Source organism: Tremella mesenterica, assembly GCF_000271645.1.
Source record: "Tremella mesenterica DSM 1558 unplaced genomic scaffold TREMEscaffold_2, whole genome shotgun sequence".
In the NCBI taxonomy this organism is placed as follows: Eukaryota; Fungi; Basidiomycota; class Tremellomycetes; order Tremellales; family Tremellaceae; genus Tremella; species Tremella mesenterica.
In genome coordinates, this window is record NW_006711226.1 from 2281201 (window position 1) to 2305330 (window position 24130).

The following is a 24130-nucleotide window of genomic DNA, read 5'->3' on the forward strand; positions in this document are numbered from 1 at the left end:
GCGAATTCAAATCTCACCCACGCGTCGAAGTACAGTGATCACTTTATCATTCCCAAGCAAGTCCTCAATCATCATCGGAACCTGGTCGAAATCGTACAAGGTATTCACGAAGATGTCATGCAGTATACAGCACCTAGCATCTAGCAAGATCATACAGTCCCATCCCCCAGCCCAGACTCCACTTTCACAGTCAACAATTCCATCTTCCTCATCAATCTCCTGATCTCCTCTGACCGACTGCTCAACGCCATTTCCAGAGGTTTGATCTGCCTACTCCCATATCCCATCCCCGTCAAATCTTCTTCCTCTTTTCTTCTCGGCTTCAGAGCCTCAATCTGTTGTTTCACCTACATATCAGCATACAATCCACATCCGATCCACACTCACATTTTGTACTCTCGCTGTCAACCCCCTATTACCCGCCACTCGTGACCTTAATCTATCCAGCTCTTCGAACCACTTTTTCTCCGCTTCGCCCACTTGCGGTCTATACTCAACCGCCAAACGAGAAATGAGTGATGTCAACCGATCTGACATGACTTCCTGAGCTCGTAACAATTCTTCGACCCTTTTCCTCCGAGATTGAGAGTGTAGTTCAGATATCCGCATTTGACACTCTTTAAGAAGTTTCAATTGACGTTGATACTCCTTTATCTGCACGTCTACTCGGTGTTCCAACTCGTCTGACGCATCTTGTATAGCCTGTAATCGAGTTTGAAACGCTTCCGAGACGGTACCAAACCCTTTCAGATGTTCAGGAGAGATCATCTGAAGTGGGACGTTATAGTCGGGTATTTTTCGAAGTAGGGGGTAAGGATTGAAAGGTTGAGCCGATCGGACAAGGGAGGAAACGAGATTATCAAAGTCGAACCGGTCCAATAGAGATTGAGGATCTTCAGATTGGGTTGCGGCAGGAATCACCTTGACAGACTTCGTAGGAGACAATGACATATCGGTCGAGCTAGAAGGTTGAAAGTCGAGCTCGACAGTGGCGAGCTGTCCAGAGGATCCCAAAGCAATCAAGCAATACCCGAGAGAGATGTTACACAGAGGTACTGTGCCGATGATATTGACGTCGGAAGACCTAGAGGTCAATACACATCAACACCAATGACAAGTCTCACGATGTAGACTCTACGAGTCTTGTCACGGATGACTGAGCCAGTCGACCTTGGTCCGATTGAAACAGCTTCGACACCAAAGGCGCCACATTGACAGAGTCCACTCCTCTTTCATGTTGCACGTAGAAGGTTTCGGGGAAGAGTGGATCAAGAATGATCTCCACCGAGCTTTGTACGGATAATCTCTCTTCGCCCGACAGTCGGATGATTTCCACAGTGTTAGCTTGGATTTCCAAATCTTCAGGATCCTTTCATGTCAGCTTTTGCAAGTTGTTATACACTCACCCTTGAGCTGACCCATCGAGGTTCAGGTCGATCTAACAATACCCCCACGTCCAAAGTTCCGCTTGCCCATCCAACGGCGACCACCTGAAAGTCGTTGACTGCCTTCTTCTCGTCATCTCCCGGTGCGGGGAGAATGAAGGCAAGATCGAGAGCAATGTCTTCATCAAACTCATCCCCATCTCTAGGTCTAGGGGTGAAAACGATAGGGCCCTGTCGTAATATTGGTCGATGTATTCCTGGTGCTGGTCCTCCTGACTCGCTCAGATGAGGGGGTCGAACCACAACCTTACCCGGCGGAGGTGAAGATGACGGTATTTCTGAGCTAGCACGTATACTTCGTATCTTCGTTGGAGTCTCTTCCCTTTTCTTAGAATCTTCAGCAGTTTTGGCTTGTTTGATCAGACTCTCCACCCATTGATGCTGCATCAACACCCTGGCATGCACTTGCGAAGCTTCACCAAACACATCACCTTCGGCTCGATCGAGTCTTGCGTCGGTGTATGCTCTCATATTCCGCAAAGAAATGATGGGAAACTCCGCGTGAAAGGGCATGACAGGACCCATCGTGTAAATGTCCCCGCTGGCCACTAACACATGTACCATGAGACCATAAAGACCTTCTTCTGCTGCTGGCGAGAAACAAAATGAGGTGGCGTAGATTTCGAAAGGGTCGATGGCGGTAAAACGGGAGGTAGAGGGTTTGGAGTATTCAGGAAGGAAAGAAAATGTTTGTGTTGGGTCTTCGGGCTGTCGAACATCATACTCTCTACCTGATCAGTATAGCCCTGGAGGGGTGAAGGGAGGGACGAGACTAACCGAAGTTGTCCGTCCGAAGTGAGTATCCAAAGAGAGTTACCACCTTCTCCCAGGGTATGCCAAATGACTTTACTGATTTTACTCGAGGAAGTTGATGAAAATTGATACTCGTCAATCGCAAAGGATCTATCATGAGGGAAGACTACCGCGTAGAGATGGAACAGCTTACTTGCAATGCACCTCGCCAGAAGACATGCCGCCTTTCGGGAGTACCAACACGACTATTTGCGTTTGCCCAATCACAGCCAGTAGTCGACCAGTTGGATTGGGCACGATCTGGTGGATCGAAAAAGAAAGAAGAGAACTGGATAGCGTCTTACATTCAGCGAGGTAATAGCAGCATGGGACTAGCTCACCTTGTAGTTCCCTACCGCCCCTTCCAGCGCATCAAACCCCTCTGCTGGAAGAGAGGTCATTCGGATCTCTCTGCCCATGACCACGAATAGATCCCTGTCTGATATGGCAAGTTTACTCGAACGGGAAGGGATTGAAGGCTCCCCTGGTCGAGAGAGGACCTCCCATTCTTCTTCGCCAGAGGTAGAGATGTGAGGGGGAGGGATGAAGATGGAGTGTTGGCGTAGGGATGGGAGAGAAAGGGGGATGGTCGATAACATTTTGAAAGCCAACCAAGATGATTGGCAGGAAGGTGTAGGGTATGAAGATAGAGTTGTTTTGTTATGCAAGGAGCGAATTGAATGTAAGGTAGTGGTGGCGAGGAGGAGTGTGGCACTTCTCCCAAAGGCCGCCGGACGTGGTGTGCAGAAACAACTCGGTAGCTAGTCGGTAGCTATAGCCCGGTAGCCTAAAGCTGCCTGAACACAATAGCCAGAAGAGTCTCAAGTCAGGGTATACAACAGCAGAAGCCTGATCAGCCTGAGAGTATACACACACCTAGCTACATCTTTGACCCCTCAGATCCCAACTGTCCTTCCGAAACCACCTTCCCTTCCAACTCTTTTACAACCTCCTGCCCTAGCTCTCTGACCCTTTCCACATCATGTCCGATCAAACTGACATGTACACCCCGCTGTAAGAAAGGATACGATCCCACTCTGATACCCTCTTTCTTGACTCTCACTTGTAGCTCGGTGAGAAAAGGTGCGATAATGGATTCGGGTTTGCTAGTGTATATCAGATGACGGAAAGGTTTAGCCGATGCAGGGGGTAAGGGTATGTATGGAGTGAGACCAAGAAGGAGTTGTTGAAATAAGCTCGGTATCCCAGGGAAGATACATAACTAAAGTTTCAGTGTGTTCACTCAGACTGATGATACAAACTCACTTTGCCAGCTAAGCGAACCACGGGAACCCATTTGTCCGAGTTGACAAACAAGACTTCACTCCTCGCTCCACCTTGACCATTCCCTCCGTGTCCTCCTTTCGCAGTGGGGAAAAGGGCCATCCTATTCCTAGCTTCTACTTGAGCTGGTGTGGCTTTAGCCAATTCTTCCCTTCTTGACGCAGAAGACAATTCCCACATTCGTCTCTTGGTTTCGGAGTCGTACTCCAGAGGAAGATCGAATGCTTTGGCAAGAGAAGGGTAGGTGATATCTACCATGAGTTTATGATGATTTCGTGAACTCACCATCATGAGTGGGACCGATACCTCCAGAGGTCACTACAAAGTCGTAGTTCTTAGTCATACGACGAGCGGCTTCCACTCTGGTAATCAGTTTCTGAGATCATGACGTTGAACCCACATCTCGTCTTCATCATCGGCGATAACCTCGATCCGCTTTCTGTTGGTCAACTAGGTATCCCAGTATAGAATAAATAGAACGGACAGCTCAATGCCAAGGTCAAAGCAGTATTGTGCGAAAAAGCTACTGATGAGCTTGAGAAATCAGCGGTGGGAGTGATCGCACTTGCTATTGGTGTCCTTCGTCTTCCCATTCAGCACCTCATCTCTAGGCGTCAACGAACGTCACGAGGGGTTAAATTAGACACACCCAATGATGATACACCCGGCAGTCCTGAAGTCAGTATTGGAATGACTTCTGCCGCATGCTCACTTTACATAGTTGCCTTGGCCCAGTGGATTTGAAACAGTTTTCGGGTCTGTCACTGGTAGCTTGTCCTCCTTCTCCACGTCCAGGGGGGCGGACATGGCAAAAAAACGTCTGGTGGTTGGTAAAAAGTGAGCAGTTCCAGTCCTCCACTGTCGTAGGGTATATACACAATATGGGGGATTTGCGACTCGACCTACTGTCCTGATTGCGAGCATACTTTGATGAACGAGCAGATGGGTGACGTTGAGGAACAGCGTTAGATGAGGGGATGGGATAGGTTTCAGCTGTGCCTGAAATACAACCGAGGAAAACCTTCAAAACAGTCCAATTCGAGGTTTAGCGATATTCAGCATTCCTCAATCTCTGACCCGTCCGATTGAACAGCCATCTGATTTGCAGAGCCAGCTCTGGACCCTCATCCCAACGAATCGTGAAGATACCAAAATTAGCGACAAGTTTGACTTCATCGGCGATAAGGATTCTCCCCCCTCACAACTCCGCTTTCCACGATCTCACCCAAAGTTGCGTCCACCCAACATGATCGACGACCATCAACAACTGCCCCAGCATTCACAGGATGACTCACAACGTGCAGAAAGAGATTCACCACTCGGACTCGAAGGTGATCTGGACGCTGCGACCCTTGCCGACCTCGCCGCTCTGTCACGTTTAAGTGAGGAGCATAGAAACGAAAATCGATCAACAGAGCCAGAACAGCAAGAACAACAAGATGATGTGGTGCAGGATATCGTCCGAAGACTGCAGCAACCTCCTGGTGATGGTCGCGAAAGAGAAGGGACCCCTCTTCGAGCTCATGATTCTCCCGAGCGGACGGAAGAGGTGGGAAGTGAAAGTGAGGACGAGCGATCTGAGAACGATGATAGTTATGCAGAGGACAAAGAGACTGTCAAAGGTTCCAAAACAAAGCGGAAAAGAGCCAGACCCGTACTGTAAGCTAATATTTACCTGATTTATTCAGCTAACAGTCGTAGGAGCTGTACCGGTATGTCTCGTCAAGTTTGCTATGATGAAAGCTGATGTATCTTCATTCAAGAATGTCATCGAAGAGTGAGTCGAAAATATGTTTGTCATCGCTGACTTTTAGAAACGTATGTCAAGTATTGATCAGTTGGGGAGTCGCTGACGCTTTCTTTTTTCACGTTATAGAACAAGTGAGTCACCCACTCATTTCAGACAGAGCTAACAAGCAGTGCGACAGACGAGTCCCGTGCGATAAATGGTATGTCACTTGGTTACTTGTGTCTTCATCGCCTAACGGACAGTATCAAACGAGGCGTACCAAGTTTATGTAGGATGGAAGTGCCCGAAATACCTCCCCGCAAGAAACGCAAGTGCGTATCAGAGTGTTTCTTCTACTCAAACTGAATTTCTAGACATCCTCAACACTTCGGTCTCGACCTCGGACTACATATCCAAGCTCTTCAAACTCTCATCTCGTCAGGATCGAGTCTGGAGGGAGAACAAGCTGCTGCTGCCGCGAGGGACACTATACGACAAGCCACTCGTGCTGCCAGTTCGGGTTCTAGAGAAGCCACTGATGCGTTGGCAAAACTCACTCAGAGCGCGACGGAGGGTGCTGGATTGGCGGACATGTCACAAGATGCCCAGGCAGTCCTATTGAATGAGGTGTTACAACAGGTATGTTCAAGTCTTTAGACTCAGCTGATTCGTAGCTATCCACAGCGAATACCAATCTGTCCAGAGGTGATGTGGAGATTGAGGATGAGGTATTGACAGGAACACCAGACACGTAAGTTGGCACTGAGCTTGTCTCTCTTAGCAACGATACGAGTTGACGTCCAGTCTTGCCCAGGTCTCCGCTGCATTTCAGAAAGACACACATCTTGATAAGATGAACTTCTCCCTGCTCGGTGTACGAGGTGACGACGGAAAACTGTTCATACCCCCTTCTGTGCAAAAAATGCGCAAAACTTTATGGACCGACGAGATGTTTGGTCAGGATCCTTTGCCAATACATGGACATGCTGGATTTGTGGAAAGCGGTCTGACGTTGGCATACGGTGCTGAAAGTAGTGTCATCAGACATAATCGCGTTCGTCGTTTTATCTATGGTTGTGTAGAAGTCTTCCCTGACTCGCAGATAAGTGCTGTTCAAGCACCATCGTTGACGACTGCTTTGCGAATTGCAGCAACTTTCATAGCACATTATCCTGGTCAAATATTACAAAACCCTATCTATCACCCTAATATCACCACCAGAGAGACGGTTACGACACTTCGTGAGAGCGGGTTGGAGCTGAGATCATACACTTTCATTGACAGAAAAACAGTGCAAGTGGACTGGGATAGTATGAGACAAGAGCTCCAAGTGAGAATAATCCATCATGATTGATACTGTTACTGATTATATCAGGATACATCACCAGGATCGGCGGTCTTGTTATACGCTGGTGGCTTCGAACCTACCGGGATGGACTTGACGGATGTTCAGTGGAAATCGCTAACAACTATCCTTTCAGTCAGTCGATCTTATCCTACTCGAATTCAATTTCAACTGATAAATAGAAACGTCAATTATTACCATTGGTCATTATGCCTGATCAGGGTATGGCAAGTGGAGATCCTGAAACTGATGCGAGACACTTGCGATATCTGGCTAAACAAAACCTTCCCGTGATTTCAGTTCAAGGCTTTGATTCTGTCAGTTTCATATCTACACCACACACTTACTAAGCTAACGTACAGATTTTGGGTTTATACTCTGACAATCCGGCAATAGTTTCAATCATCACTGAAACCCCGACTCAAAAGAAACGATTTGATGTTCAATTACAAAAGATCGCTCGAGGGTTATACGATCATCCTTCTCCTTGGGGTGCTTCCATAGCTCATGGAGTATTATCTGATAAATATTATCTATCCGCTTGGTAAGTCCACCCTTCTTTTCTACGCTGACAATAGGAACAAAGAAATAAAAGCTATGGCTACCAGAATTCAAAGAGCTCGTTCCATTTTATTCGAGATGCTCAATACTAAACTCAAAACTCCCTCTCCTGGAGAAGATTGGAGTTTTATAACACGTTCCACTGGTCTATATTGGTAAGTCCTACTCTCGAAAAAAAAGAAAATTGTCTGATGATCAGTATGATCCTACCTAATCCTTCGGATTCTTCGACACTTCTCAAACATCACATTTATCTTTTACCTGACGGTTGTGTTTCTCTCGGTTGTTTAACAGCTACAAAAGTCGAAATATTGGCAAAAGCCATCGATACGGTGGTTAGAGAAGGTATCAGAGAACGTGAAGAAGCACAAGCACAGGAAATGGCTATGCAATTAGCTTTGGATGCTGCTCGTGAACAAGCTGCAAGGGAAGAAGCTGAAGCTGCTGCTTTGGCAGAAGCCGCAGCTGAAGAAGCAGCTAGAGAAGAGGATAACATGTTGATGGAAAGAAGTATTTTAGACGCTATGGAAGCTGCTAGACATTTACAAGAAGCAGAGAGAAGAAGGGAAGAAGAACAGAAACAAATGGAAGATGCTATTCAAAAAGCTACGGAGAGGGAAGAAATGTTAAAACAGAGTGAAGCGATTTTAGCTACTATAAGGAATTGGTAATTGGTAATTGGTTACGGTATTTGGTAATTGGTATCACGGAAGGGATGTTGTACAAATGTATGCGATCTATTTCGACTACTGATTATCACAATCTCTTTTAGTCCAACACATGTTCCAGTACAATCCGACCTGGTAATTGACACAGAAGGAAGAAAGATGAATACGATTGAGGGATTGAAAACAAACACCATGACATGATCATCGACATATATATACTTTATTTCCAACCTAAATAACCAGAGCTACAAAAACCCCATGAAAGATATTCTCCTAACTCATATTCTATCCATCTCTTCATTCCTCACAAAGACATCATAATCAATTCCTAATTGTTTAATTGTAATTTACTTTTTCAAAACTTCCCATTTCCTAAAATGCCTTAAAACGTTTCAAACCCTATTACTAGGATCATAACCATATTTCTCCTTTTCATACCCTTCATCAACATCGAAATGTACCACACCCATAGTATCAGTTAAACTTTTCGGTTCTTGTCCCATTGTTCCCGTCGTTCCTAATTGACCAACTTCATTCCTAGTATCTAAACCTACTAAATCCGTTTCTGTACCAATTTCTGAATTCCCAAAACTAGATCCGCTAGTTCTCACGGCGGCAGTACCAGGACCGAAAGTTTGTGAAGCGTATGCGGCGTTTATACCATCTACATCACGAGTTTTCCATGAGTTTGTAACTCTTTGCATCGATAATGGGATGGGTAAATTACGACTTGATGCGACTTGAGCTTTGGTGGTTTTGGTACGGTTTCGTGCTAGGTCTCTAGGGAGTGAAAGAGCGAAAAGGAGACTACAACTGTAGAATTTGCTAATGAATATTTGAGGGAAATCTGCCCATGCTGTGTTTCTGAATGTCAGCTAGGTTTTAGTTCTGGAGAACGACCTTTGACAGAGGTATGGCTTGAGAGAAATTGTTCGTTTCGTTAGAATGCAACATCAGGGATTTGAATACTAGTGAGAGGGTGAGGAAAGACAAAGTGAGATATGACACGAGAATTCAGGAGAACACATCACGAGAATTAGAGAAGAAATGATATGACATGAAAGAGGGAATCGTTGAAGAGAACTTACGATCTAAGATAAGCGATCAAAGTAGCTATTTGTAAAGCAGTGATCATGATTCCACTTTGTAATGCCAATTGTGCCATGGCGGATATCATATCGCTCCCGGCTGCTTTTTGACGATTCTTAAGCTTACCATTAGTCTTCATCTCAACAATTTGATACAAAACTCACATCTGCTCGTCGGAGAGAAAAGATGATCAAGATCGATAAGAAAATGTCAGTTGCCTAAATTATAAATTCCCATTCTACTTTCGGATCCTACGTACTCACCGCCGAAGCACTTAACCAAGTAACGGTTGTCCTTGCGAAAGAAGAATGTGCCGATATACCTCTATAAGCATATAGACTTATCATCAGCTTGGACCATTTGAATTTCATATGAACAAACTAGTTTGGAAGTTTCTATCCATCAGCGTCATTCTGGAGTCATAAAAGATCAGGACTCACACTGAAAGTTACAACCTCCCCGATCCCGGCGCCGAGAGTTAGTAGGACTCCAAAGGCTAGGACAGTAGCTGCCGTCCATATTCCCGCACTGTACCGCAGAGTTCCACGTTTGGCCGGAGGGACGCTGAGTTTTGCGTATTGAAGAAATCGGAATAGGAAGAAGAATTGAACGATGGCGCAAATGACTACGGATAGTGAGGGACTGATTATCTCCTCTGGTCTTGAATGTAGTGATAAGAACTGAGGGTAAGTGGTTGAATAACGTTGTATGATGGATTGGACCAAACATGGAAAAGGGCGGACTGGAAGAATGTGGGGAAGAGGGAAACGATGAAGGAAGGAAGGAGAGAGAATGATACTGACGTAGATAAGATCGGCAGGGTGAAGAACGAGAATTTTGACCATACGAGAACAATCGCTAGCACTTTGAGCAATGTTGAGTGCTAAAAGTACCTATTTGTCAGGACCTCGAATTCTCACTACAGAACTATTCCCATCCAGGAATTGGAGGACAAATAAGGAGATAAAACCCACGGCCAACTGTCATAATTATCAGTCATACAACATCCAACAAGTGTAGAGTATCACTCACAGCTAGTTTATGCCATAATTGATCATTTGGGAAATCAGTGAGATATCTTCCCACTTGCATCTTTCTCATCAGCCCGTTCTACTTCAGATCCCTCCCTTCTCGTAGTTCCGCTTTGGTATTGAGAAATGAAGAGACTTACGCAGAAGATACCACAACCAAAAACACTAAGAATGACACCAATACATACTGGGCCGTACTGTACATCAGCATTCTCCCTTTCATTACAACATTCCTAGTACTACCCAATGAAGATGAAAAACTTACCAAATCAAAAGTACTGAAATTGTAATCGGTAGGGGAGATTCCAACGGGTATGGAAGATATAGACGTCATCGTTACCCGTTTCCCTCTTCTTTTATTTCGTTTTTCGATGGACCTCTAGACCGGGATGGAAGTTGGAGCGTGTTTTTATGATATTACTCGATAGTCGAGAAACGATGAGGAATGCTGAGATACAAATATTCTATTTCTCACGACTGACGAAGACAGAGTCAAGGAACCACCGACTGATCCCGAAAGTGAGCCTCGGCAAATCGATTAGAACTTTCTGAAGGGAAAGATATTCACGTTGCCCTTTGAACGATCGGAGGTAATTTGTTCCTACTGCATACCCTATTCCCCTGTGGTCTGACGACTTTTGGGGGGGAAAAAAGCCGACCAGCTTCCCTGGAAAAAGCTTGACGCCGCCGAACGTAGAGGCGTAAGGAGAAGGCGTTATTCCGTCTTTCCCGACTTCACAAGGCCAAAGTGGGAAGGGGATAGAAGATGAGGACTAATTCACAGTTCACACTGCACAGGGGTGTGATATACGGATACAAGCAGCAAGCAGCATGGCAGCAAGTACATTTATATATTGTAGCAGGATAGAATACCCGGTCCAAGGATTGCCCCTAACGGGAATCGGAAATCAATTTACGGGGCTTGGCCGACTGCACGGACCCCAAGGCCTAGGACGGGCCGGAAATGACCGTGCACGGTGGCGTCAGGATCATTCAAAGGACGTGCAGGTTGGGAACCTTAAAAACGGGTTATAATGACGCCATGCGCCCTTCTTCCTTACCCCTTCTCCTTCTGGGACTCAACTCACACCCAGTTGAACACATCTGCATAGATCATCACAATCATCAAAATGGTATCATGTCTTTCGTTTCCCCCACCGGTCTATGATCATGCTGAATGATCAAATTGGGTGGTGAAACACAAGACCGCCGGCGACCAAGGTCCACACTAACCCTTGCCAGCCCGGCGGATGCGTATGGGGCCATCAGAAGACGTGAATATAATTACACAGCATCAACAATTTCATACGACCATCATGGATCATTCATGTTCATCAAAAAGTTTGCTGATGCTCATTGCGGCTTCTTTACTCCCACCACTGACCCAACTCACCCGCATCAATTCTTTCAACTCCGAAATTTTCATTCTATACTTGTCACCCTCCTCACCTCGCATACGCGTCCAAGCGTCGGCTAATTGGGTCCTCATGGCTTCTTCTGTACCTTCGACATATTCACCCAGCCCTGTAGTACGACCCACGAGACCGGTGAGTAGCTGGGTGAGTTGAATCCCGATGGGATTGATGTGCGTGACTGGGATCAGCACATGATGGCGATCAGAGTCATGAACGACGGGCGTTGGGCGTCGGGCGTTTGGGTGTCACCCGCGGAGATCAGCAGATGAATTGGTGACGAGATAAAATTGGATAGATTTGATGTTGACTCACAATGAGCAGAAAGAGCAGGTTGGTCAGCAGCGAAAGGAAGAGCCAAAATGGGGACACCACAGACGATAGTTTCGGTAAGAGAAGTACATCCGCAATGTGTCTCACATTCAGTAAAATTCCATGGATCGGAAGAAGGAATCAGAACTCACTAAGAACATGCCAACAGCTGGATGACTTAGAACTTGGACTTGAGGTGCCCAATCCACTATGAGACCTCTTCCGCTTTGATGGACCTTGTCAATGACCTTTTGAGTGATCTTCCCTCTAGAAGCGGTAGCGAAAATGAACGGAATGGGAGGTTCCGCAAGAAGCAAAGAGTCGATTATGATCTCGATTAGATCTGGACGGTTGTTGGGCCAGAAACTGGTACCGAAGCTGAGGTCATAAGTCAGGATTCCCATGGGAAGGAGAATCTACCTTATGTAAGCGGCACAGTTTTCCCCTTGTTCTTTGTGCGCCTTGTTGAGGAATGAAATGATGTGATTGTCATCTCGTTGAGCGTCAGAGGGGTGGGTGTGTTCTACCACATTCCATATTGTTTCGTTGAACTGAGGCCTGACCATTAGCTCATTCCGCCCACATCCTCCTGTATCCCAGTTATACGCCCGCTTCAGGTCAAATCAGATTTCTAACTATTCGAACCAGAGAATCAATGGGAGGGCAGCGAGAATTCAGTGCGGATTGTGTTCATTGAGTAAAGAGAGTAAACTCGACACGCTCGCTCACCCTACCGCATACACAGGCTTACCGAGCGACTTTTCGATTTCCTTCAAAGCCATCGTGTCTAGTTCCGGGATGGAAGTACAGATGTACCCATCAAGATCATGAAAAGTTGTGTAGATCATATGATGGAACAAAAGGTAATTCGAGTCGACTGTGATTGTCTCGCCTTGACTAGCTGATATTCAGGACCTTATGAAATGGAGAGAGTGTGGTAATGACTCACTCCATTCGTCTACACGTTAGCATCCTCCCTGCTGGATAGGCTGGTCAGGGTTCAGAGAAACGAATAACCCACAGTCGTACATCGGTGGGAGATCGGGCCATTCGAGGAGTTTACCTTGGATGAAGCGTATCGCCTAGAATAAGCACAAGGAGTGCGGTATGAACTCGCAAAGGAAAAGTCTTGCAGACATACGAGAAGATGAGGAGAGCGGAAAGACCCACCTTGTTAGCAGCTCTGAGCTCTTCCATTCCTTCCGCTTTGTACATTTCATAACGATCCAAGAGCTTTTCTCCGATCCCGTATTCCTCATCAGAGAAACAAAACCTGTGCTCAGTATTTTGTAAATCACAATGAAGTGGATGAGGGATACTTCATGTTCTTTTGCGTGATGCGGCAGAATTTTATGAAGGCAGTGAGGAAAGTCTTCTCTCACTCACCGATAAATTCCCATAGCCATCGTGGGACATATTCGAAGACAAGGTATCTTGGGTAAACCCATTTGTTGAGTGATCTCAATGATCATACCCCTCGCTCCTGCTCTGCAGATCTTTTCATGAGCAAATCACAACCATAGACTTTATATTCTATCGACCTCATCTCCACATGTCTATAACCCACATCCCACACTTTCATGATCACATCGTCCCTTCTATCTCTCGTGGCTTCTTCGATCTCCTCATATTATCATACAACTTCAATGGAAAAAGGACGCAAAGTAGATGTTTGAGCGAAATTAGAGTCCACAAGCGTTGATAAACTCACATCGATGATAAAAGCACAAGGTCTCTTCCCCCATTTCCCTTCCTCATCACCCCTTATCAATCCCTCCACCCTCTCTCTCCCTTTTTCCAAGAAAACAGAATTCTCGAGCAAGGTATTCCCGGCATCGTCCAACCCATCAGGAACCATCACCACTCTATACCTGTCCCTCACAGCGTCCAATGTCTGCTTGGGGTGAAGAGCGAACTCTTGATCCAATCTCTTGTTGTAGACCTCAAGAGATAACAAGGTGATGATGAGAGACGGATGAAGGTTGAGGAGGTTGATCATGAGTTGTAGCATGGTCCGAAGATGAGATATGGAGACGGGTATGAAGACCATATGGTTGGCGGGCATTTTGTTAGGTTATTTCGTGGTAAGAGCTGAAAGAATTGATGATGCTTCTCCGCCTGGTGAAATTTACTGGGATCATGTCGAGGAGGGTTGGGGAAGCACATGGTCACCTGGAGGGAAGCTGGACTAGCTGGAAGGAAGCAAAGTGATCAAAGCGACCGAATGGCCGAAGTTGGGGCCACGAGGGGGTGGTAGGTTCCCCGGAATCCTTATCTTTGATCAGACGTGGGGCTCCAATATCCACTGATAAACGTATGCTGAGCAGTGACAGGGATTCATGCTACATATGGTCAGAGATAAACCGCTACAACACCTTTAGCTCTCATCCTCCTTCCTCCATGAAAAGTATCAAGTTCCACCACCGTCCTAGGGTCCAGATTTATCCACACAGCACCATCAAAGCTCTTGACATATCTCGAACGTCTAGACTTCCTCCCCTCCACCTCGTCTCTTACCGGGAAGGGTAGGAGGTCAAATACACCGCTCCACGTATCTTTTCTTGCAAAATCATGTCGAGGAAGCAGAGAAGCTCCTTGTAACAATTCCCGCGTGATTCCCACCTGTTCAGAGGAGGAAATGATGTTTATGTTGGACAATCCTGTGAGGGCGTAAGAGATTGAGTGAGAGGTATATTCTAAGGTCATCTTTTCGCATCTTGGACTACCATCTCCTATCTTGAGTTCATTCGGAGAACCTGGTGTGGAGTTATCAAGCTCGGATACGGAGAAAAGGGGAGATGTTGGTGTTGTGGGATTTGAAGATAAGGTGGGTGAAGTAGGGCTTGTCTTGCCGAGGTTGAGGTTGAAAGTCAAAAGGGATTTCAATATGGTTAGCATCTGTGAACGCGTCGTTGTGATGGGGAGGAAGGTGAGGAATGGAATGATATGAAATGAAATCTTGGGAAGATCTATATGATCTATGTGACCCACGGGGGACGTCCTCAGCTATGAAAGGATATCAAAAACCCCTCGACCCCCTCCGTCCGTATGTGACACGTTGGAGATCATGCTCGTGTTTGAGATGATAGATACCGCACTGAGATACAGTATCTCGCTTAGCTGTGCTAGCAGACAACAACAAGCCCATCACATACCTGAAGACAGATACGACAGATGCATCATCAACAAATCAAGCGTCAAAACTCCATACTTTCATCATTTCATTCCCTTCTCCCATACGCACCAACCCGACGATTTTCTGCTCATCAAATGCCAACCTCCGTATAGCTGGACGTCTCTCCTCGTTATCTTCCATTGGCGGTCGAGGCAAGAAAAGACTTCTGGCAGCTGCGGAGATACTAGCGGGATGAGGTAAACCTTCTTGATCTTCCGCCAAAGTTGAGGTTAGAGAAGGGCCTGAAGCACCTTTCCAGGTTTTTCTTCCACCTCTTCGAACTTCCACATAACCAATCGTTCTTCCTACTCTCGCTTCGTCCTCCTCAGCGTCTAGTTCCCACACTAGTACTCTCCCATCTTGTCCACCAGATACACACCGTCCTCCGACCAAAGAAAGGGAAGTGACCGAAGAACTGTGAGCAAGCAGAGTCTGAGCGTGCCTGATAGGTTCTGGAGGTCGTTCTTTCGTAGATGGAGGTGGAGATGGGGAAGGGGTAGGTAATGAATAAACTTGAATTTGATTATCATTACCTGCCAGCACTGCCCATCGACCGTCCGACCCCACACCTACAGCACGCCGTCCTTTGATACCTATCACAGGATCGACCTTTTTAGGCCATATGAAAGGATCCATTGATATCGAGTTCCGACCTACATGCCAACATTCACCTCGCCATACCAAAGGCGTTTTGGAAAGAGATGACGGCAGGTCGATGCCGAATTCTTGCACTGCTACGGTCCACGAAGATGGGTATAGGGGCGTACAGTAAGTGAGGGACGCTCGAAAGTTCTGTGGTCGTTCCTCATTTACAGGACCATTTAAGGACTCAGGAGTATGAGGGAATACGGACAAGGTAGCTGGATGAAATGATACATCCGAGTGCATCGTAGACACATGTAGCGGGCGGGTAGGCTCGTTGGCGATTGGAGGAAGCAGGGCGTAGAAGGAGAGATGGAAGTCGAGTGTGCCAGTGAGTAACAGGGGATAGTGCATAGTGGCCAGAACAACAGGATCGCCTTCTAGCGGAGTGAAAGTCGTCGCACGTCGTCGAACAGATCGAGGTCGTTGTTGAGGAGGATGTATTGATTCCCTCTTCCAATTAAGACGCGCAGTCGGGAAAGAATGACGAACGCTGAGAACGACAAAACCGCCAGATTGATAAAAAATTGCTATCCTAGCGGGCAAAGCAGATTCATCTTCTTCAGCTGGTGCAACAGATTCGTCCGCACAGATAGCAGTCACATTATCTGGTCTAGTTGGTGAGGACCATCCAGGAGGGGGAGGGATGATACCTATTGGAGCCGCGGTGGTGGTGGCTGAAAAGGAGGTCGATGATCGATAAACGTTGACAAGAGGTGATGCGGGATTACAAGTGAAGATAAAGGAAGGGCACAAGGCTATGTGTTGAGGGTTGTAAGGTGCAGATTGAGGACGCGGTGGAGGCGGAACAATCTCAGAAGTCGCTGATGGCGATGGAGAAGGTGGTAAGGGGATATCTGCCTCAGCCGATACATTGCCATTTGACCTACACAAGTCAACATGTTATGTGCAGCTGTCGACGGGAGAACTGACCAATTTGTGTTGAGACGCATCATCATTTTCCAATCTAAACCATCATTCCTCACACCGTGGCCTATACCATCTACGTCAACAGTTTCCCGATTGGTCAACGATTTTGCTTGTCCAACACCTGGGTATCTCTCAATCTGATGTGTAGAAGCTGATGAGGCAGACGCAGGAGGTCCCATAGACTGCACCGATGGCGATCTCGACGGCGAGGGAGGAGGAAATGCCCTCGAGGGCAACCTGGCGATGGGTCGCTTGGATGGCGTCTTGGGCGCATCGACATAAATGAGTCTTGAGTGATGTGGATGTGGATAACGTGCTACCTGTCAGTCTACACTGAAAGTGACATCAGTTGTGGAGAACTTACCGAGATACAGCCCCTTCCAAAGCTATCGAGGGAAGAATGTTCAGCATCACTGCTCACTGCTATATCGGCCACGGACGGACAAAGGGAGGGTAGCAACGCACCTGTGGATCCAGACTCATCTTGGCGAAATGCGAATTGACAGCTTGTATCCTAGCGAGATCCGACACAGGGAGGAAGGATAGGACGCGGAGGAAGATCTCTTGAAAGTGGAATAGGTCGGCGAGGGTGTGTTTGGGAGGAGTGGGGGTGGGTGTCGAGGCCGCATTTCGGACACTCTTCGATGTGGAAGCCTCAGAATGTGACGATGTCATTCTACTTTGGTAGTCGATGTGCCAGACGAACCAAGAGCGATCTACGATCTGAGGGGGAGTAGTAGACTTGGCATAGGCGATGTAGGAGAAGTGAGGGAAGAACCCACGCCACCCATCTTACCTCCACCGCCACTTACGGCCCCACCTGATGAAATCCCGCGGGATTATGTGGACCGCATATCGCGAAACTCGTCCCTCTCTTTTCCTTTAGCACCACATCATGCCTCCCGCTCAAGTCAAAAGTAAGGCTCAGAAGGCCGCCGCTGCCGCCGCTGGTGGAAAAGCTGGGTAAGTAATGCTCCCCTATCACTTCTTTGAATCCATGCTGATCCAACAGAAAGAAGAAGAAGTGGTCAAAGGGTAAAGTCAAGGACAAGGCCAACAACGCCGTCGTTCTCGACAAACCTCTTTTGTGAGTTTTCATCCTACCTGACCCAACATGAGTTGACATAATTCTCCTCTTTCAAACCGTTCCCAATTATGACCGACACAAAATGGCACTGTTCACTCTCCTCTCCAACCGTATGTTCCCCTCCCAGCGACCGTATCGTAAAGGAAGTCCCAACGTATCGAGTCATCACCGTCTCCACCCTTATCGATCGTATGAAAGTCAACGGTTCTCTTGCCCGCCGAGCCATCGCCTATCTCGAGGAAGAAGGTCTCATCAAACCTGTCGTCGTCCACCGAGCCCAGGTCGTGTACACCCGTGCTATCGTCAAGGATTAGATATGGGATGGCAATGTAGGATATGAATGAATTGCATCAACCTCAACATCATGATGTTATTTTGAAGATCATCCTCTAACTCCTGCGATAGATGATGTTCGACCGGCTACAAACTTCCACACTTGACTCGCCACTCCTTTCACCACAGCTCTAACCTCTTCGCCCTCGGGTGAACTCTGTACCATGATCGGACGTCCTAGATCTCCTCCGTCGCTCACTGACGATACTAATGGCAGCTTTCCTGGTCGTCAGCGAGACAATGTTAAAATCACTCACCCAATACAGGTAAATCCAGTTCTTTGGCCGTCTTGGAGAAACTTTCGGAACTGCCAAATAATTCATGCGGTGTCGAACAAGCCGCACAGGTATAGTGCGACATGTTGAGCAACAGTCCTATGATCTATGTCTATCAGGTAGAGAACGGATCGACGATGATCAACATACAGGTATAGAGACTTTGTTGAACATTGCTACCCCTTTTCGAGCGTCCACCAAAGCCACGTCTTGAGGTGTGGATACGATCACGGCTCCTACAGCTAAGCAACGCTGGATCATTGCAGCTATCGTGACTCACCATCCACATCAACAAGCTGTCCTAGACTGAGCTGCACGTCTCCCGTACCTGGTGGCATATCTACCACCAACACATCCAAGTCGTCTTTACCAGTCTGCGTGGAGTCCGTCCAGTCCACGTCGAACAGAAGTTGCTGAACGGCTTTCATAACCATCATACCTCTCCACACTACAGGCGTGTCATTTGCAGGATTCGGTGCTGTTCTCAGCTGTAGCTCGTGGAGGCGGCGATGTTCGTACGTAGTAGGTAGCCAATGGACATGGTCTTGATCCCATGATTACGCAGAGGGAGTAGCTTGTTCTCTATTCATCAGCATCAAAACCCCCTTCTTGCACTGTCTTTCAGAGACCGAATACGCGATGTGTCAGACGTACCTGTAGATAATTCTGGTTCGCCGGCATTCTCCAACCCCATAAGTTTTGGCACACTGGGACCGAAAATGTCCAGATCCAACAACCCCACCCTGGCCTGTCTACCCAGAGGTGAAGTGGACAACATTGAGACAGCGAGGTTGGCTGTATGTCAGGCATTACTTCTACATATAAGACACTCACCCGCTACCGTAGACTTGCCCACACCTCCTTTACCAGAAGCGACAACAATGACATGTTTGACCCCACTTATTCTGGACTTTTGAGGAGGACCCCCTTTCCGAGGTAACGTTGGTGGTGGGTTGACTTGTCTACGTGGGATGCCCTAATGTTAACACTGGGCGCTTAAGACGAAATGATACATACAAGGGGATTCTCATGAGAAGCATAAGTACGGCCGTGTGATAACGGCCGCGGAAGATGAACTCGGCCGGTGTTGAGAAGGCGAGAAGAGGTCGCGATAGCAGGCATGGTATAGCCTTTTTAGTGCAATGGAGTTGATGTTATCACTTGGTCTACACTACGCTTCTCACTCTAGAGCAAAAGAATGTGCATCGGGCATAGCCCGGAGTATGAGTGAAGGAGGAGGTAAGAAAGAAGGAATGTAAAAGATCATAAAAGATGATGACGTCGTGGTCACACTTTCACTTCATCTTTCTTTCACCCTCACTACTTATTTTGATCCTGTCTCTGTATTACATTCCACTTGCACCTGTCACCTTCTATTTGATCTTCCCGAACACTGGAGACGTCTATACGCTGTGCATCGGTACGATCAGAGCTACCCCATTCCTGATATCGAACGACCCATTGCGAGTGCGCCGCCACCGTCGTCATAGGTAAGCTACCCCTTCCAACAGTCGACCTTCCACGCCAATTGCCACCACTAAACCACGACTACAACACCTTTACGATAACATTACCTCCTACAGCATATCACAACTGTCCACAACGTTCCTCTACATTATCATCGCCACTGTCATTTCCACAAAAACCTGATAATGGGAACTCCGCCACCTGCACGAAAGCCAGGAGGGGCTCGACCTTTACCACCAGGTCACAAAGGCCCCCTTCCTCCCAAATTATCCATCCCAGAGGATAACGTCCGTGAGCCCCTTTACCCTTTACTTTCTCCATTCATCATGAGTTACAAACTGTGCTGATGTTACAGCTGGTATAAACGTTGATCAAGTCGGTGTACATGGTTGGCATACCCCTACTTCTCTCCCTTCCTTAGCTCTCAAACCTCGACGACCTTCACCCTCATTATCACCCAACCCGAATAGACCAAAATTAGTCATCTCTGCTCTTTCTTCGCCTACCGTTTCACCGCTACCACAAACAATGCCACTTCCCCGTCCACAGCTCCTGAATGCGTCCAGTTCACCGCTTCCCAATGGTCGGAATGGCGCTCAAACACCATCATTGAGACTCTGTATACCAGGAAGTAGCGGACTCTCTTCCGGGTTTTCATCAGGTCAAGAATATCCTTCGGCCGGTGCGGAAGGTTTAGATTCTCCTTCATTCACTTTGAAAACTCCTATGGCAGGAGCGGAAGATCCCAATCCGACCTTGAGACCAAGAGGGACGGATGAAGATGGTGTATCGTCTTACGGCTTTGGAAGGCCATCTGGGCTTGAAGTGGATCAGATGAGTGCAATGACCGAGGACATACGACAAGCACTTTCGAGATCAAGATTTGATGCTTCACCAAGTTTCGCCAATGGACAACTGAATCGGTCGAGAGCGAATTCGACTACTGATTCGAATGTCAGTCATGCCACATCGAGTAGGAGATCGAGCAATGATGGGGATGAAGTGACACTTAAGGCTTTGAGCATTTCGGGATATGATAGAAATTCTTCTAGGACCAGTCTGGATGAGATGACCAGAAGGGTGGACGACGAGGAGAAACATAGTCCTATTTTCGACCCTTCCCAGTTGATCTTCTTACGACGTCTAGGGGAGGGGACTGGTGGACAGGTGGATTTAGTCAAGGATAAACAGACTGGGAGACTCATGGCGAAGAAGGTGAGTTTGAAATGATCATGAGTTACACAAAGTCTTGAGTTAAGTGCGAGATTCATTGATGCGAGCTGATCCATAGGTCATTGCGCGTACTCCCAATCCTAAAATGCACAAACAGCTGTTATTGGAATTGGAAATCCTTAATGGTTGTCACTCTCCTCATATCGTGGAACACTACGGTTCTTTCCTTGCCGAACGAGATAGTCAAATTGGTATCCTCATGGAATATTGTGAAGCGGGTAGTCTGGATTCGTTGTTAGGAAAAATGAAGAAGACGGGTATGAGATGTTCTGAACATGTACTGGGGAGGATTGCTGCATCGGTAAGCGATCTTGCTCATGGTCAAAACCAACGAAACTGATTGTAGGTTCTCAAAGGGCTTGATTATTTACACCAACGTCGTATCATTCACAGAGATATAAAGCCTTCCAACATTCTTCTCACTCGGGAAGGCGTAGTTAAGCTATGCGATTTTGGCGTGTCTGGGGAACTGATAGACTCTGTCGCTGGGACCTTTACAGGAACGAGTTATTATATGGCTGTAAGTCAGCCCCCCTCTGTTCTCCCATCTTTGCCATACATGTAGCTCACAAGTGGAAGGATACAGCTGATATATAGCCCGAACGTATCCAAGGAAAACCCTATTCAATCAAAGCAGATGTTTGGTCCCTCGGTGTATCATTACACGAGGTAGCTCATCTTCGTTTTCCGTTTCCTCCAGAAGGGGAAAACCAGTCAGTGGCGCCTATCGAGCTCCTCAGCTATATCGTCACGGCGCCAGTACCGGTCATGATTGATGACCCGTCAGTGGGGAGGATCTGGAGCGAGCCGATCAAAGATTTCATGGCTGCTTGGTGAGTTTTTACATCATCACTATAGAGTACTCTTATTTGAATATCTTGTACGAGCTAAGAGTGAACTTCAGTAAATGAAGATAGTTCAGTAGCTGACATTTAGTCTCATACGATCTGGAACTGACCGTCCTTACCCTTGGCAACTACTTCAACATCCCTTCATCCTTACAAGCGAGGCGAAAAAGGTCAACATGGCCAAATGGGTTGCAGCTTTATGTGATTGGTCAGAGGAATGATCTTTCCTATAATCCTTTTCAATCCCACAATCCCCTTTTCCAGCACCCATCAACGATACAACTTTCCCACATCCTCTGCATGTCAACGCGCAGTGTTCACAATAATGTTAGTCACGGACAATAAATGATAAATCTTACGAATGATGAATTGCATCGAATGAAGAAATGGGGTACATACTTGATAAAGTCTGTACCAACAGTATTGTGCATATGCATATCATGTAGATTCCTTACTGTGAACTGCATGGTGCATACTCTAACGTTATGTCATTTGCTATTATCCCTAATTTCTCTCTTGTCTTTTAGGTATGGTTAGTGATAAGTCTGAGATTGGGAAATGCCACGTGCAAAGAGAATATCGAAAAGTTGGCATACGACCTCAAACTCTGCTTTCTTGACATTTGCTCAAAATTACCTCAACCTTGGACCAGCTCTTCAACAGGTAAACTTTGTTCTGGTTGGGACAGGAGTCTATAAGAGGTAAGAGGAGAATAGATAAGAAGTGAAAGAGAGAGAATCATGTCGCTCGCTTCTACCTCTTCAACATCATCCGTCCGATGTCTTCTCAACAGTTCACGGTTATTACCTACTTCATCTCATGAATCTTCTCGTGAGTTTCTACCATTTCTTCATGTTCCCTAGTCCTCTATCTCCTTCATTATCATCCTATGAGCTGTGTATCCTATGATCACCCTTATTTACTCCTCGCGATGTCATAAAGTTCTTAACCTAACACCCCCCACACAGGTCAAGTTGACTTTCTCCTCATCTCTTGTACTCTACAACATTATCATCACCCCTTCTCTCCAACCCGATGAATTCACATCTTTTGCTTCCATGACTTAACGTCATTTGGTAGCTCATTTATACATACTAACCCCCAGGTCGTCATCTCGCCGCTGCAGCAAGAGCATACATCGATCCTGAAACTGATACCCCTCTGCATCAACCATCTTCCCCTCGTCGGCCTATCCGATCACCGCAAGAACCTCTTTTAACCCCTCTTCAAGCCCAAGCATTTCTCTCCAACATATTATCTCTCCCTCTTTCACATCAATTATCACCCGAGCTTTCTCTACAAATATTAACACATAAATCATTCCGATACGCACATTTCATTCGTCCTCACGGTCCGAACTCTTTCGTCTCACGATCTCACACACGTCAAAATATACGAGCACGTGGAGATATAGAATTCCAAAGAGATTTCGTAGATGAAAGTGATCCGACCAGATCAAATGTCGTACTTGGTGAACAAGGGGAAGATCACGATTCGAACTTGGGCCCTACTCTTGTTTCACATAATGCTAGATTATCTTTCTTAGGAAGAAGAGCTATATCTTCTTATTTAACTTTATTCGTTCATTCTGCTTTACCTACCAGTGGTTCATTGAGAAATGTTGATTTTCTCAGAGGAGAAACTTTAGATAAAAAATTGGATAATATGAGACATGTTAATAATCTCGGTAGGACAGTTGGTGATCATTGGCATGTTGGGGAAGTTATGAGATGGGATAAGAATCCTGTGAGCTATCCTTCTCACTTTTTTCCTATCAATTCTCTATATCATCTGTTCATCTATTTCACTTTATTATACAATCTCATCATACCATCAAATATAACCCCACATTTGTCATCCAACGTCAAGTGTGTACCAACAAATCTTAAACATACACCCCGCGTGTACCAACAAATCTTAAACATACATCTAGCGTGTACCAACAAGTATCTCAAAAAGACATTCATGAGATGGTTGGGACTTGAAATGGGGAAGCAAAAGATCTGACAATAGACATCACTCGAATCGGATCACGCAAAAATAAAAGGTATGGTAGTAGAAGCTACTCTAGGAGGAGTGTACACCACGTTCGGTTCACCAGCGGCACATCGAGCATTTCATCTTCTCGTCTTACCTCGTTTAGCTCATCAACTGCGAGATCCTGGATTGATAGAACTCGCTAATAAAATGGCTGAAGGTGTGAGGAGGGATTTTGGAGGGGTTTTGAGGGTATAATGTGGTGATGAAGAAGTGACAAGGAGGGGGAGGAATCATAACAACTCGCATGACGCATGAAAAACTTGCACTAGTCTCTTGACTGTCGTACTCTCTCACGCTGTGTTGTTCAATCACGTACGGGCATTACTGGGAGAGGTTTCTGAGTGAGATTCTTGCCTTGTCTCTCAAAAGAGAAGGGGAAGGGGGTGAATTCCGTGTCTGGAAATATGAACCAAACGGACTATAATTCTGTTG

At 46.5% G+C, this 24130-nt stretch overlaps 10 protein-coding genes across 10 annotated transcripts; 4 read left to right on the plus strand and 6 right to left on the minus strand.

The window, feature by feature from the left end:
* Positions 1–93: 93 nt before the first annotated feature.
* Positions 94–2856, minus strand: TREMEDRAFT_71225 (uncharacterized protein). The gene is made up of 7 exons (XM_007003041.1): positions 2579–2856; positions 2392–2537; positions 2223–2348; positions 1401–2172; positions 1125–1369; positions 388–1084; positions 94–347 (listed from the first exon to the last, which is right to left on the minus strand). Exons 1-7 carry the CDS (start codon positions 2834–2836, stop codon positions 150–152), a joined length of 2442 nt encoding a protein of 813 aa, XP_007003103.1. The 5' UTR covers positions 2837–2856; the 3' UTR covers positions 94–149.
* A 201-nt stretch (positions 2857–3057) lies between these two features.
* TREMEDRAFT_42991 (uncharacterized protein) lies at positions 3058–4328 on the minus strand (the record flags this gene model as incomplete). The annotated part of the gene is made up of 8 exons (XM_007002520.1): positions 3058–3459; positions 3504–3772; positions 3807–3883; positions 3922–3960; positions 4006–4044; positions 4087–4128; positions 4171–4194; positions 4234–4328. 8 exons carry the CDS (start codon positions 4326–4328, stop codon positions 3118–3120), a joined length of 927 nt encoding a protein of 308 aa, XP_007002582.1. The 3' UTR covers positions 3058–3117.
* A 1724-nt stretch (positions 4329–6052) lies between these two features.
* TREMEDRAFT_15869 (uncharacterized protein) lies at positions 6053–7500 on the plus strand (the record flags this gene model as incomplete). Its single annotated transcript, XM_007002173.1, has 7 exons — positions 6053–6304; positions 6353–6580; positions 6626–6730; positions 6778–6912; positions 6958–7139; positions 7174–7311; positions 7356–7500. Coding segments are annotated over 7 exons (1185 nt in total), but the record flags the coding sequence as incomplete, so codon positions are not given.
* A 716-nt stretch (positions 7501–8216) lies between these two features.
* On the minus strand, positions 8217–10278 carry TREMEDRAFT_60595 (uncharacterized protein; the record flags this gene model as incomplete). The annotated part of the gene is made up of 10 exons (XM_007002805.1): positions 8217–8688; positions 8913–9034; positions 9078–9131; positions 9177–9252; positions 9295–9308; positions 9354–9593; positions 9717–9806; positions 9946–10005; positions 10085–10141; positions 10210–10278. 10 exons carry the CDS (start codon positions 10276–10278, stop codon positions 8217–8219), a joined length of 1254 nt encoding a protein of 417 aa, XP_007002867.1.
* Positions 10279–11028: 750 nt separating this feature from the next.
* TREMEDRAFT_60596 (uncharacterized protein) lies at positions 11029–13733 on the minus strand (the record flags this gene model as incomplete). The annotated part of the gene is made up of 12 exons (XM_007002806.1): positions 11029–11106; positions 11338–11537; positions 11672–11771; positions 11821–12046; positions 12089–12226; positions 12398–12569; positions 12618–12626; positions 12690–12750; positions 12839–12941; positions 13055–13164; positions 13236–13289; positions 13380–13733. 12 exons carry the CDS (start codon positions 13731–13733, stop codon positions 11029–11031), a joined length of 1605 nt encoding a protein of 534 aa, XP_007002868.1.
* A 1125-nt stretch (positions 13734–14858) lies between these two features.
* TREMEDRAFT_27000 (uncharacterized protein) lies at positions 14859–17090 on the minus strand (the record flags this gene model as incomplete). The annotated part of the gene is made up of 4 exons (XM_007002220.1): positions 14859–16371; positions 16419–16731; positions 16780–16801; positions 16881–17090. The coding sequence occupies 4 exons, from the start codon at positions 17088–17090 to the stop codon at positions 14859–14861; spliced, it is 2058 nt and encodes a 685-aa protein (XP_007002282.1).
* Positions 17091–17310: 220 nt separating this feature from the next.
* On the plus strand, positions 17311–17801 carry TREMEDRAFT_20091 (uncharacterized protein; the record flags this gene model as incomplete). The annotated part of the gene is made up of 3 exons (XM_007002186.1): positions 17311–17378; positions 17428–17502; positions 17630–17801. Coding segments are annotated over 3 exons (315 nt in total), but the record flags the coding sequence as incomplete, so codon positions are not given.
* Positions 17802–17833: 32 nt separating this feature from the next.
* On the minus strand, positions 17834–19321 carry TREMEDRAFT_38000 (uncharacterized protein). The gene is made up of 8 exons (XM_007002447.1): positions 19128–19321; positions 18945–19086; positions 18765–18905; positions 18630–18692; positions 18391–18588; positions 18261–18346; positions 18093–18216; positions 17834–18057 (listed from the first exon to the last, which is right to left on the minus strand). The coding sequence occupies exons 1-8, from the start codon at positions 19230–19232 to the stop codon at positions 17885–17887; spliced, it is 1032 nt and encodes a 343-aa protein (XP_007002509.1). The 5' UTR covers positions 19233–19321; the 3' UTR covers positions 17834–17884.
* A 441-nt stretch (positions 19322–19762) lies between these two features.
* TREMEDRAFT_73380 (uncharacterized protein) lies at positions 19763–21879 on the plus strand (the record flags this gene model as incomplete). The annotated part of the gene is made up of 7 exons (XM_007003083.1): positions 19763–19868; positions 19933–20531; positions 20592–20792; positions 20869–21111; positions 21157–21330; positions 21408–21643; positions 21747–21879. The coding sequence occupies 7 exons, from the start codon at positions 19763–19765 to the stop codon at positions 21877–21879; spliced, it is 1692 nt and encodes a 563-aa protein (XP_007003145.1).
* Positions 21880–22398: 519 nt separating this feature from the next.
* TREMEDRAFT_60601 (uncharacterized protein) lies at positions 22399–23893 on the plus strand (the record flags this gene model as incomplete). Its single annotated transcript, XM_007002807.1, has 3 exons — positions 22399–22489; positions 22764–23404; positions 23672–23893. 3 exons carry the CDS (start codon positions 22399–22401, stop codon positions 23891–23893), a joined length of 954 nt encoding a protein of 317 aa, XP_007002869.1.
* Positions 23894–24130: the final 237 nt, after the last annotated feature.